Raw genomic sequence first — 13,821 nt, 5'->3', positions numbered from 1 at the left:
CAGATTGGATAATAAAAGCAACAACCAACTATAGGTTCCCCAGAAGAACCCATTTTAAATATAAAGAAAGATGAGGTTGAAGATATAAAGATAGAAAAAGATATACTTAAGTACCACATATCACAAGAAATCTAGAGTAGTAATATTCATATTAGACAAAATAAATTAATGAGCAAAGGATATTACCTAGAAAAACAAGGGTCATTTCCTAAAGATAAAAGAGTCAATTGAACAACAAGACAAAAGAATCCTAAAGATTGGTGTATCTAATAATGGAATTCAAACTACATGAAGCAAAACTTACAGAACTTCAGCAAGAAATAGACAAATCTATGGTTCATGTTGGAGATTAGCAGCCATCAGTCGATAATTGAGCACATAGAAACAAAAGCAAAAAAATGGAGGAGACTAGAAAACTCTTATCAATCAACTTCATCAAAATGACATTTAGAGAAGATTCCACAAATGATTGAGTAGCCCACATTCTTTACAAGTGCACAGGAAGCATTATCAAGATAGATTACTTTCTAGACCCTAAGTAAGGAAATTAGAATATTAGAAAAAGTTTGATGTTAGTAAAAAAAAAAAAAAACCAACAACACCCCACTAAATATAGAGTGAAAACAAAGTTTACAAATAATAAAAACCTCAGCTTATAGTTAAGATTATTTATTTATTTTAGGGAGAGAGAATGAGAGAGGGAACACAAGCTGGGGGAGTGGGAGAGGGTTTCCCGCAGAGTGGGGAGCCCCATATGGGGCTTGATCCCAAGACCCTGGGATCATGACTTTAGCCAAAGGCAGATACTTAACAACTGAGCCACACAGACAACCATTAGTTCATAGTTAAGAAATTAGAAGCAGCAGTGTAAATGAGACCCAAAGTAAGCAGGAAAGAAATAATGACCAGAGTGAAAATCAATGAAATAATACACAAAACAAAAAACTTAAGATAATCAAAAGGTAGTTCTTTGAGAAATTCAATAAAATTAATAATTCTCTAGCTAACTCAATCAGTACAAAACGATAAGACAGAAATTTCCAATATCAGGATAAGAGAGATAATACAAGTACAGACTCTATGAATATTAAAAGAATAAAGAACAATTACAAATAATTCCCAGTACATTTGACAACTTAAATGAAGTAGACAAATTTCTTGAAATGTACAGATAACTAGAGCTTACTCAACAAAGATAATTTCAATGGCCCTATATTAAACAAATTATATTTCTAGTTAAGATCTATCCCATAGACAAAACAAACAAATGAAAAACCCTGGCCCAGATGGTTTGGGAATTCTTCCTAATAATAAAGGAGGAAATAATACTAATTTTACACAACTTTTCCAGAAAAATGAGTAGTAGGAACTATGAGACTTCTCTAGGGCCCACATTACTCTGACACGAAGAGCAGACACACATGACAAGAAAACTATGAAACAGTATCACTCGTGAATATAAAAACAGATGATATCGTCTATTTAGAAGACATCCAGTGGAATCTACAAAAAACTACTAGAACTAGCAAACAGAGATATTGAGTAAAAAGATCAACATGTAAAAGTTATATGTAATTCTTTATATACCAGCAAAAATTTCATCTAAAAATACCAATTATAGTACTAAGTATATGGAATACTTAGGAATAAATATGGAGAAAGATGTATAAGACCTATTAAATAAGAACAGTAAAACTTTGCTAAGAGAAATTGCGAAACTTAAAATAATGGAGAGATAAACCATGTTTATGGATCAACGATTCAATGTTAAGAAATCAGTTCTTGGGGTGCCTGGGTGGCTCAGTGGGTTAAAGCCTCTGCCTTTGGCTCAGGTCATGATCTCAGGATCCTAGGATCAAGCCCTGCGTCGGGCTCTCTGCTCAGCAGGGAGCCTGCTTCCCCCTCTCTCTATGCCTGCCTCTCTGCCTACTTGTGATTTCTGTCAAATAAATAAATAAAATCTTAAAAAAAAAAAAGAAATCAGTTCTCCTTGGAATAATTTATAGCTCTAAAACAATCCTGATCAATATCTCAGCAAGCTTTTTTGTGGACATTGAAAAATTAATCCTAAAATTTTTAAAGAAATACAAGATATCAATATCCACAACTATAGTGATAAGGAAAAGAATTGGACAATTTATGCTAACTTTTAGACATATTCTAAAGTTACACTAATCTACAGAGTATTGTATTTGCATCAAGATAGACAAATAGATGGGTGGAAAAGTATAGAGTCTAGAAATAAATCAACACACATAGTTAACTAATTTCAACATGGAAACACAGTCAGTTCTTAAGGACAAGTTTCAACAAATTGGGTTTCCATATACAAATAAAATGATCAAAATGCAAATAAAAAATAACTCACAATGAATATTAGTTTGAGTTGCAAGTAACAAAATAAGTAAAGAGAATGTTTAAAAATGATGAACTGTAACAATTTTAGGATCTGTCATTGAATCCAAGAAAGAGTTAAATAACGAGGCCTCAGAAGGGGCGCCTGGATGGCTCAGTGGGTTAAGCCAGTGCCTTTGGCTAAGGTCATGATCTCAGGGTCCTGGGATCAAGCCCCGCATCGGGGCTCTCTGCTCAGCAGGGAGCCTGCTTCCTCCTCTCTCTCTGCCTGCCTCTCTGCCTGCTTGTGATCTCTCTCTGTCAAATAAATAAATCAAAGCTTAAAAAAAAAAAAGTCCTCAGAAGGTACTGGCAATCGAGCAGCTCCCATGATGTTGGCAATAAGAGTCTGTAGACATTCCTGGAGAGCTTCATCACTGACTTGACCCAGCTTTCAACTCCTGTCTCAAATTCTAAATTTCTAAATTTTCCCAAGAAGCAATATGATGAAACTATCTTTGTTCAGGTAGTTACCCTTATCCCAATTAACTGATTTTGGCATTAAGAATTATTATATAGTTATAGTTACAGTTATTACCATGATAGCTGCTGATTTGTTTCTGTAATCCTGCACATGGTTAGTGGGGTGGCAAGTTACCTGGAAGCGGTTCAAACCAACTCTCATATAAATTCATGGAAATTGTAGTTTTGTTATTTAATAATGTAGACTAAAATTTAGAAAACAAGATATGAAAGCTGTGGTTGTTTTAAAATATGATTATAAATTATCTCCATTTAATTTCATCTTGAAAAGGGAAAAAATTATTATTAAAAAAGAGAACTATTAAGTCTAGATCTGTATTAAAACATACTTCTCTAAAGAATTGTCATTTCAGATATTTATGTATTTATATCTTTATGCTCAACTGAATAATGATACAAATCTGAACCTTTTTCAGCTATTTCTGATGCAGAATTATACCCATGTCATCCTGATGAAATTGAAATTGGAGGTCTCTGTGTTCGTAAGTACCATATTTTATTTTTTAATAATTATTTATAAACTAACAATTTCAGTGGGTTTTTATGTTCTGTAACTTACTTTAGATGTTAATTATACTCTGGGAGAGAGAGCTAGTGAGAGAGAGAGAGCACATACCAGAGCAGGGGTGAGGAGTAGAGGGAGACCTGGGATCATGACCTGAACCGAAGGCAGACGCTTAACTGACTGAGCCACCCAGGTGCCTAAAATCAAAACACATTAGATCCCCAAATTTAATTTTGCAAATGACCAGAGATAGAAACTGCAAAGTCTTCCTAAATTCCTAGAGAAAACTTTAGACATTTTTAACATCAGAAAAAATGAAAAGACTATTTTTTAACACTTGATTTATTTCACTGAACAGTATAATCACTCTTGTGATGAGTAGCTCTTTCAATCCAGAGTAATGATGAGTTGAGTTGTAAGAGTAAATGATAAGAGTAAAACAGTGAGTCATTTAAATTTACATTATAATGACTGTTTTTAAGTGAGAAATTGTAATGTAAAAAACCTTAATTTTATTGTTTGTTCTGTCTTAGAAAAGGAAATCTTTCAGAAATTGCTTTAAAGGAGGTAAATTACTTTTATGTCCAAGAGCTAGACTCTTCAAGAGTAGACACATCCAACACGCATTAATATAAACTTGAGCTGATAATTTCTCTGCTGTCAGTATTTCTGTGATTATGGATCAAAATAAGAACATGCAACTTTGCTGATTGCTAGAGAATAATTATTTCTCTAAGTGCTATCTTCCTTTTCCTAATATAAATCCCTGAGTTAGTCTCCATGAGTTTTCCCCATCACCAAGTCTCTGTTCTTTAATATTCCTGACTTCAGATGATGCATTTTCTCCCATCAGGTCAGCTGTCTGCCTCATTGCCACCACCACCCCCAGAAAGGCCCAAAGTTGTGTTGGAGCTGATTGGATCCAGGCTTTTCTGTAGGTGTGCTTTTGAGGTTTCCTCTACAAACACCTCGGTGGGATTTCTCATAACTTGGTCTAGGCTTTCTTCTCAAGAAGTGAAAGAAGAGCTGAAGCAAGAGACCACAGTTCAGGCATCCTCTCTTTTAGAACTGGATGGCATAAATCTCAGGCTCGGAGATAGGGTATGTTCACAAATAATTGGATTTTCTTTACTTTTCATGATGTGTTAATTTTCAAAATGGATTCTTTTTAATATAACATATCCTAAACATACTTTTGGCCTCAGAATATAAAGTACTATTGTTTTTCTTTTTCTTTTTTTCCTTTGTAACCATGCCAACTCCACTGATAATTGGATGAGTCAATAATTTTAGTGACTACATGTGAAGATCCGCTGTTGCAGTTGGCTGGATTATCAAGGAACCCATATGACTTCATGTCTCATTCTGGTTTTAAAATGATAAGTTTTTATTCTAGAAAGATGTTTTCATTTTTTTAATGATGATATCACTTATTATCTACTTTTAAATATATCTTTTTTTTTAATTTATTTTTTATTTATTTTCAGCATAACAGTATTCATTGTTTTTGCACCACACCCAGTGCTCCATGCAATCCGTGCCCTCTCTAATATCCACCACCTGGTTCCCCCAACCTCCCACCCTCCCACCACTTAAAACCCCTCAGATTGTTTTTCAGAGTCCATAGTCTCTCATGGTTCACCTCCCCTTCCAATTTCCCCCAACTTCTCCTAACTCCCCATGTTCACCATGCTATTTGTTATGCTCCACAAAGAAGTGAAACCATATGATAATTGACTCTCTCTGCTTGACTTATTTCACCCATCATAATCTCCTCCAGTCCCGTCCATGTTGCTACAAAAGTTGGGTATTCATCCTTTCTGATGGAGGCATAATACTCCATAGTGTATATGGACCACATCTTCCTTATCCATTCGTCCGTTGAGGGGCATCTTGGTTCTTTCCAGTTTGGTGACCGTGGCCATTGCTGCTATAAACATTGGGGTACAGATGGCCCTTCTTTTCACTACATCCGTATCTTTGGGATAAATACCCAGTAGTGCAATTACTTTTAAATATATCTTAAAACACAAAGTCTACAACACTTTATGTTGAGGTTTTGAATAGCTAATATTTTTGAAGTTTCCAAGCAAGTTTTAAAATTATTTCATTTCTTATTATCTTGTTTGCACTATCTACCCAAATACTAATTATAATAGTTTACACATATTTTCTCCATAATTTTATTGCTGAATGACTATTTGTTAATTGTATTTGTAGATATTCTGTAGTGCCTCCGTCTTTTTATTGGAGAAACCACATGTACAAAGTTTAGCCATCGAAAGCCAAGAATTTTTTGCAGGCATTAAGGTATGTAGCCATGGGGGTGGATCAGAAAGATTATTTCTCTATCACTGTGTTTTCCATACTGCGATCTGTGGATGCTGATTCTAGGACCTCATCACCGACTATTGAGATCCCAGAGTCTGTATTTTTGAAAAGTAACCCAAATGATTGTAATGCACAATGATGTTTGAGGACCCCTGTTAATGAACAAAAATTGGAATATATTTGCATTATTTTTCAGAAGTAGCTCACATTAGAATAAAATAAAAGTTTTATTCCCATAATTCTTTATATCATGTAACTAAAAGTTAGAGTATTGATATTTAGTCATCACGCATTTGGAAGACAGGACGAGGTCCGGTACTGATACCTCTGACTGGAATAGAATTGACCCAGGGATCTGTGCTCTGTGAACTGTGATGAGGAGCCTCATTAAAGGAGGCAGTATCTGTGGTCACTGCTGGTAGCATGGTCATCCAAGAACAGGTGAGCTTTTGCAGCAGACGAGCAGGTATGACAGGGAATTCAGAAGGGGTGGATGGAATGGGGCAGTATCAGGAGGTCTAGGCAGGCAAGCACTGAACACCCTTTGCGGTCTCAGCCACGGTGCTGGAGTTTGGCCTGGATTCAGCTCCAGTTCAGGGACAAGATGGGATGGTCTATAGATTGTGAGATTAACACTCAGAACCAGGGCAGACCCTGTTCCTGTAGAACATCCACTTATACACAATAGGGACCAGGGAAAGGAGGGAGAAGAGCAACCATGTTTTCGAACAGCATCATTACAGTGGAGGGAGAGCAGAGCTCAGACCTTGGAGCCCAGAACCTTTGGATCTCCATTGGTGAACACTCAGTAGACAACATCAGCATTCAGCAGTCCACCGCCAGAAAATGTTTCTGATTAGGTTAACAGGGAGAAAATGTGGTGCTAAGAAGCATCTGTTTGGAGAGCTAGCCAGGAATTAAGATGGACTAAAAACTTGCTGGCTCACAAAAAGATTGGCCTATGAACTGGATAGGACTGGTCCTAGATTTTCAGTACTCAGTAATCCAACTGAGGAAAACAGAGGCAGTGAAAGAAGCTGATGGTTGAGATATTTAAAGTGATAATAGTATTTTTATTTATATATTAAAAAATACATAGATTTCTATTTGCAGTGATGTGGATGGAGCTAGAGTATATTATGCTGAGCCAAAAAGTTGGAGAAAAACAAATACCATATGATTTCATTCATGTGTGGAATTTAAGAAACAAAACAGATGAAATATGGGAGGGGGGAAGAAAGAGAGGGAAATTAACCATAAGAGACTTTTTTTTAAATTAAGATTTTATTTATTTATTTGAGAGAGAGGAAATGATTGCACAAGCAGGCAGAGAGGCAGGCAGAGGGAGAGGGAGAAGCAGACTCCCCACTGACCTGGGAGCCCAATGCAGGGCTCTATCACAAGACTCTGGGATCATGACCTGAGTCGAAGTCAGACACTTAACTGACTACACTTAACTGACTGAGACACCCAGGCACCCCTTAAGAGCACTGGGTGTTACACGTAAGTGGTGTATCACTAAATTCTACTCCTGAAACTGGTATTGCACTGTATGTTAACTAACTAGAATTTAAATAGGAGTTTGAAAAAAAAAAAAACTTTACATTTTTAATTTATGTTAGGAATGATATTAGTCCCTAAGAATAAATACGCTGTTACCTTGGTGAGTCAGTAAACGTTGACAAAGCAATGGAAGAATATAGTCATCTTTGTCTCCTCCATCTCTAGTGCCCATCCCAGAACCAGAATCACTAAGGCAGTACCAGGATGCCTAACGTGTTGGGGAACCAGATTATGGCTCAGCTTGGAGCAGTCCAGCAATTCCATGTGCTGCCAGTGTTTTTAAGGGTTTGGTTTTAATTGATCTTGTTTAAAGAGTTTATTTATCCATTTGACAGATAGAGATCACAAGTGGGCAGAGAGGCAGGCAGAGAGAAAGAGGAGGAAGCAGGCTCCTTGCAGAACAGAGAGCCCAATGCGGGGCTTGATCCCAGGACTCTGGGATCATGACCTGAGCCGAAGGCAGAGGCCTCAATTAAAATTAAATTAATTAAAAATTAATTAAAAATTAAAAAATTCCAGGGCTTCAGTTATTACTCCTAGCTTATTTAGCAAAATACGAGCTGTCAAGAAAAATGCTCTTGCAGAATTTTATCTTAGGAATAAATTCTGTTTTGACATGACTGCTCTGCATGCTTTCTTTTGCCAGTTACACCCAGAGTTAAGCACTATATCAGAAGATGGGAAAGAATATCAGTTGAAGATAGAGAGCACAGTTCCTGTCATTTGTTCTGAACCTAGTGAGCTTGGCCAGCAGTGCAAAATCTCATTAAAACTGAAAACTGTTGATGAAGGTAATATATTAAATTCACTTAATTTTATTATTAGATTTCAGATAATAATTAATGCTTTTTTTTTTCTTCTAGAAAAAGTCACTGGAGTGTGTATATATAATTAATTATGTTGTGTGTTTACATCAAGTTATGGCTCACTCATATTAATACTTCTGGGCCATTATTATGACTGTCAAAACAATCTGTGTTGCAGTTCTCATTTATCCCTGGCCTGGAAGCTTTTGTTAAAACCAACCAACCAGCCCAGTAATGAGCAACTCCTCCTCTTATCATTTTCTTCCTCCTCCCACTTATTTTTTTTTTTCTTTGTTTTGTTTTGGGAGATGGAGGTACAAACTGCTCTTGAAGATTTTCCAAATATCCCGAAATAGGGAGGTGTGATATGGAACTTATGCTAACATAAGTTCCAACTTAGGCAACATGAATCTTCTAATGCATTCTTTACTTCTCTCTCCCTAATGTTTGAGATCTTTTGTTTTAAAATTCTATTTAAATTACTAATTATATAGATTGCAGGATGCATGCCTGCATATATGTACTGTCACAGCCTATAGAGAAAGGTGAAATTCTCCCATGAACTGATAGAGTACGAGAGGACAAACCATTTATAGCAATCATTGGTTTGATTAGATTCTGTTTCTCCCCCTAAGACTCCGATATACAGACCAAAACACATAAGAGATACATAAATTAGAATGCAACTTTTTTTTTTTTAGAATGCAACTTTTTTTTCTTTTTAAGATTTTATTTATTTGAGAGAGATCCCAAGTAGGTAGAGAGGCAGGCAGAGAGAGGGGAGGAAGCAGGCTTCCTGCCAAGCAGAGAGCCTGATGTGGAGTCTCGATCCCAGGACCCTGGAATCATGACCTGAGCCGAAGGCAGAGGCTTTAACTCACTGAGCCACCCAGGCGCCCCAAGAATGCAACTTTTAAGAGAGATTCTGTTTATACACCTTTTCACCATAGGACATAAAATGTTATGTAACAAATACAATATATCTAGGTCTTCATGTCTGTATTACACCAAATTATATGTGCTGCCAAAGCGAGCACTGTATTACACCAAATTAAACCAGAGAAACAAAAGTATAAAAAGAGAGTCTGATGGGAATGAATGCTGCACCCAGTAAAGAGATGGATATGGAAATAGAAAGAGGCATCGAGAGAGGCTATCTCCAGGCAGCTGACAATAAGCAGGCTGAGGTCATACCCTGCTACATATTTAGATTTCTAGGAACACCATGAGCAGTACTGTATTTTAAAATTCAGCAGAGAAATATGAAATTAAACCCTTTCTCACACCATTTGACATAATTCTACTTCAGACAACCTGTGAAAAGCATATTTTGTAAATTTTGCTACAGTTTACGGGGACGAATAGGAAGAGGAAGATGTTACTGGTATTTTCCAATTGTGTTAGCCAAAGATTTTCTCCAGTTGCAAGTTTACTTTGAGTTATATTTGTGTGCTCTCAATTCTTTCAACAAGACAAGCATTATAATAATAGAAAAGCAATATGGTTTTACATTTTCAAAGTTTGCATGTTCCTATTATCTGTCAATTAAAAATAATTTCCTTTTTTTCTGGAGAAGAATTTCTGGATTTCATTTTGGATATGTCTCACCTTATCTTTTTTAAGTGTGTCTACTTCCATAGAGAACAAGTTGTTCTCTCCTAATGTATTTCTACAATGACTATGCTGCTTTATTATAGGCTTACAGAGAACAATACTTGGCCTTCACACCATAGACTGAGGAAATGATGTCAGGGGCTATATCCAAGCCAGATGTATTCCATGATCACCTTAGGGAGCTGGCCAAGGGTTTAGATGTTTTTGTTAATTTTTATGTGTATAGGAGCAGTATGTATTTCTAGGGGGGAAAAATGCATAAAGAACTTTTTTTTTTTTCCTCAGGAATCTGTAGTCCAGTACAGTGTTCTATATCAGACCAATATAATTTTATACCTTAAAATTATGTGTGAAGAAAAGAAGATAGAAATTTTTAACAACTGCTGCTTTTTTCTGGATCTCAAAAGGATTTTGTAATCATTAATTAGATATGAGAGCAAACTTCCCTTTTTGCCGGTTTTTGGAGCAATCTATCCTTTTTGTTTAGTTGTACTTCACAGAAGTTCCTTTTTTCCTCTTCTCTTACCATTTTCTTTCTAAATTATTATTTTTTGTTCTTTGTTCCAGAGGAAAGGGAGCATCTCAAGGTTCTGAATATATTGGGACATTTGAGAGACAAAAAGGAATTGAGAGTTTATTACCGATGTGGAATTACTTAATTTATGTTAACATTTATATTTTTAAGATGATGATCCAATAATCATGTATACCAATAATCGTTGCTATCACTCAACAATGGATAGGACATGAGTGCAAACACTGTGAAATGTCACAGACATATCAGGACCGAAGGCAAAATTCTTAGGCAGAAAGAACATTACATTATGTTTCTTGGTGGTGGAATCATGATTTTTCTTTCAGAAACACAATACATTTTCTTTTTTTTTTTTTTTAAAGATTTTATTTATTTATTTGACAGACAGAGATCACAAGTAGGCAGAGAGGCAGGCAGAGAGAGGGGGAAGGAGGATCCCCACTGAGCAGAGAGCCCGACACGAGGCTCGATCCTAGGACCCTGAGACCATGATCTGAGCCAAAGGCAGAGGCTTAACCCACTGAGCCACCCAGGTGCCCCAAACACAATACATTTTCTATACTGCTTGTGAATTTTATGTAGGTACATATGGATTTATAGCATTTTTGAAAATAGTACTGTGTATGTACATATATATGTATATATTGAAGTTGATTAATTCATTGTAAAGATTGGCTAGGGTTCAGTAGCTTTGTTTTTATTTAGACAAAATTACAACTATATTTTTAAACAAGAGGAAAGAGGAATAATCTCTCAATTCAGTGTTCCATGTTAATCAAGTTGTTACATGCTTTGGTTGGTATATTTCCTTTAAAAAAAAGTCAATGTATTTTTTCACAAAATAGGTAATGAACAGCAAGGTTTAAATTTGGCGCTGTCTTCCTGTCATGTGGACCTTCACCAGACATCTTCCTGTGCTAACGGATCATGTAGCCATGCTTTGGTGTACTACACGGCTGTGACAGATTTTTCTCGAGATGGAGACAGAGTGACAAACATTGTTGTGGAACCTATAGTGCATGAGGATTTCCTATGGAATAGCTACGTTCCAGACAGTATCCAGGTTGACAAATTACAAAAACTACTTTTACAATTGGAGCTTTAAAAAAGATATATTTATTTGATCAGTACATCTTATAAACTTTTCATTTCAAAATTGTTTAATAAGCTTTTTCCATTTTTAAATGAGTCAATTTCAATAACTGTGGTAAAAACAGTAATGACAAAGTCATTGAGATTGCTAAGCAATTTATTGTGTATCACTAAATACAATTAATGATAATATTTACCAAAAATGTCTTTGCTTTTAAGATCAAAGTAAAGGATGTCCCAACTGCTTACTGCTATTCATTTACTGACCCACATATAATTACATTTGATGGCAGGTAATTTCCTGAAAGTTTTTTTTTCTTTTAGTAGATTTTGTTCTTTTGGATTTTGCTTTTGTTTTCTTTTAAACATCTTCCTATTTCATTGTTTCTTCATCCTATTCACTGAAAGATTAGACAGGAAGGCATGTATGGATATCACTGGCTTGTTTCAAAATACTAATTTATTGTGTGGAGTTTTTTTGCCTTCAAATTTGGCCCTTGATAAGTATACAATTTAGTTATGAGGATGAATTAGTAAAAATGAAGATTCTTACAAATACAAATAGTCATTTTAACTTGATTTCATTATCTTTAATAGTGGTTAAAATTCTAGGCTCTAGAGATATTTACTATATTGTATCTCCACATGATACTGAAATAATCCTTAAGGTTTAGGGGAGATGATAAGGCGAATGCATTATACTTTTTTTAAAAAAACTGAGTATTTCTATTTCATGACAAGGATACTCAGGGGAAAACTATTGTAGCCATCATGAATACCTGGATATCTGCCCCTGGAATGCAAGTAAAAGGACAAAATGATCAAAAAGTAGTCTAAGCTATCTTGCTATTAATATCTGCATATGAGGATTTAAACTCAGTTATACTGTTCTGGGAAATATATGATTTTAAGATGTCCCTAAAGAAAATTATAAGAACAACTTTTTGTTGAGTCAAAATTGTCTTCATCATGTAAGGTAAGATAATTTATTCTTTTTAAAAATTTTAATGTGATCATAGTAAAATTTTTCAGTATGGGCAAATAAATACAGAACTCCATCACAAATGATAATCAAAAAGTTTGAGCAATTATTGAAAAGTTGTAGAAATTGATCCCACGTGCAAGATTCCTTTATGGTTACAATAAAAATCTTAGAAGTTTTAGTGGAAAAACCTCTAGAAAACATAGTGGGGATTAATTCAGTTAGTTATAATTCAATAAGATTAATTGTGCAACAAGTGAGAAACCCTGTTCTCAATGCTGGGGGTATGGCAGTTCATAAAACAGACATCTCCTGCTGTCATGCAGCTCACTTCTGCATAGGTAAAGAGATATGCACAGTTGATAAATAAAATACAAAGTGTATCTGAGGAACATGGGTGCTATGAAGAAAACTGTAGCAGGGACAGGAGGAGAAGGCTTTAGCAGTGTTGACCAAAGTGATAGGAAAAAGGAAGAAACAAGTCATAGGATTAGGTGTTTGTCACTTCTGTGTTTCATTCAGTGCTCTAAACTAACACGAAGTAGTGGTGTCTCGGTGGCTCAGTCGGTCAAGAGTCGGACTCTTTATTTGGTCTTTGGTCCTGATCTCGGGGTGGTGGGATCAACTCACATAGGGCTCCACACTCTGGGGGGAGTCTACTTGAGATTCTCTCCCTCTCCCCCCTCCCACATGCATGTGCATGCTCTCTCTTTCTCAAATAAATAAGTAAATCAAAAAAATAAACTAATATGAAGCTATTAGATATATGGATTTTTCATTCTTGTATCAAAATACATTGAATGTGGATAAATAAATTGAACACACATTTTTTGCTTATAACGTATTGTGGTATTTTGTACAGTTCTTAATGCAGTTGATTTTTGTTAACCATAGGGTATATGATAATTTCAAAACTGGAACATTTGTGCTTTATAAGAGTGTGTCACGTGACTTTGAAGTCCATGTACGCCAGTGGGACTGTGGAAGCCTTCACTATCCTGTGTCGTGTAACTGTGGGTTTGTTGCCAAAGAAGAAGGTGATGTTGTTACTTTTGATATGTGCAGTGGTCAGCTACATGAATCACAGCCATATTTATCTGTAAAGAGCCAAGATGTAACCAGCAATATCAAGATAAGTGAATCCTACTTAGGAAGAAAAGTCACAGTATGTATGATTTTTTTAAAGTATTTGTCCTCTTTTTCCTACAGATTTTGGATTAAAATCTGAACTTCTTTTCATCTCTATAGGAACTATCATATTTTAACATTAGTTTTCCCCCAGAAATAGCTTTTTGACAACTAATACTGATCTTAGAAGGAATAACTTTTTTTCTTTTTTTGGCTTAGCACACACAAATAGACGCAGCATAGTTAATACTTCATCAAATCTAACCAGCCTTACTTTAAGATTTCAGTGTAGTAACTTGGTGGGTTATTCCTATAAATTATTTTTGACAGTGCTGAATAAATAGTATATTACACAGAGATGAAATACGTAATTAAGAATAAGTATTCA

General features: G+C 35.5%; 1 protein-coding gene across 1 annotated transcript in view; it reads left to right on the top strand.

Annotated features, from left to right (window-relative positions):
- VWDE (von Willebrand factor D and EGF domains) overlaps positions 1-13,821 on the top strand; it is a 71,232-nt gene that overhangs the window by 19,120 nt on the left and 38,291 nt on the right. The window contains exons 4-10 of the mRNA XM_045062742.1: positions 3,294-3,359; positions 4,236-4,483; positions 5,603-5,692; positions 7,923-8,067; positions 11,077-11,294; positions 11,543-11,616; positions 13,200-13,470. Of these exons, the coding sequence (XP_044918677.1) occupies positions 3,294-3,359; positions 4,236-4,483; positions 5,603-5,692; positions 7,923-8,067; positions 11,077-11,294; positions 11,543-11,616; positions 13,200-13,470 (1,112 nt within the window). The remainder of the gene's footprint in view (positions 1-3,293; positions 3,360-4,235; positions 4,484-5,602; positions 5,693-7,922; positions 8,068-11,076; positions 11,295-11,542; positions 11,617-13,199; positions 13,471-13,821) is intronic.

This window comes from Mustela putorius, unplaced genomic scaffold, assembly GCF_011764305.1.
Source record: "Mustela putorius furo isolate JIRA1106 unplaced genomic scaffold, ASM1176430v1.1 tig00003845_pilon_pilon_pilon, whole genome shotgun sequence".
In the NCBI taxonomy this organism is placed as follows: domain Eukaryota; kingdom Metazoa; phylum Chordata; class Mammalia; order Carnivora; family Mustelidae; genus Mustela; species Mustela putorius.
This window is presented reverse-complemented; position numbering and strand designations above follow the sequence as displayed.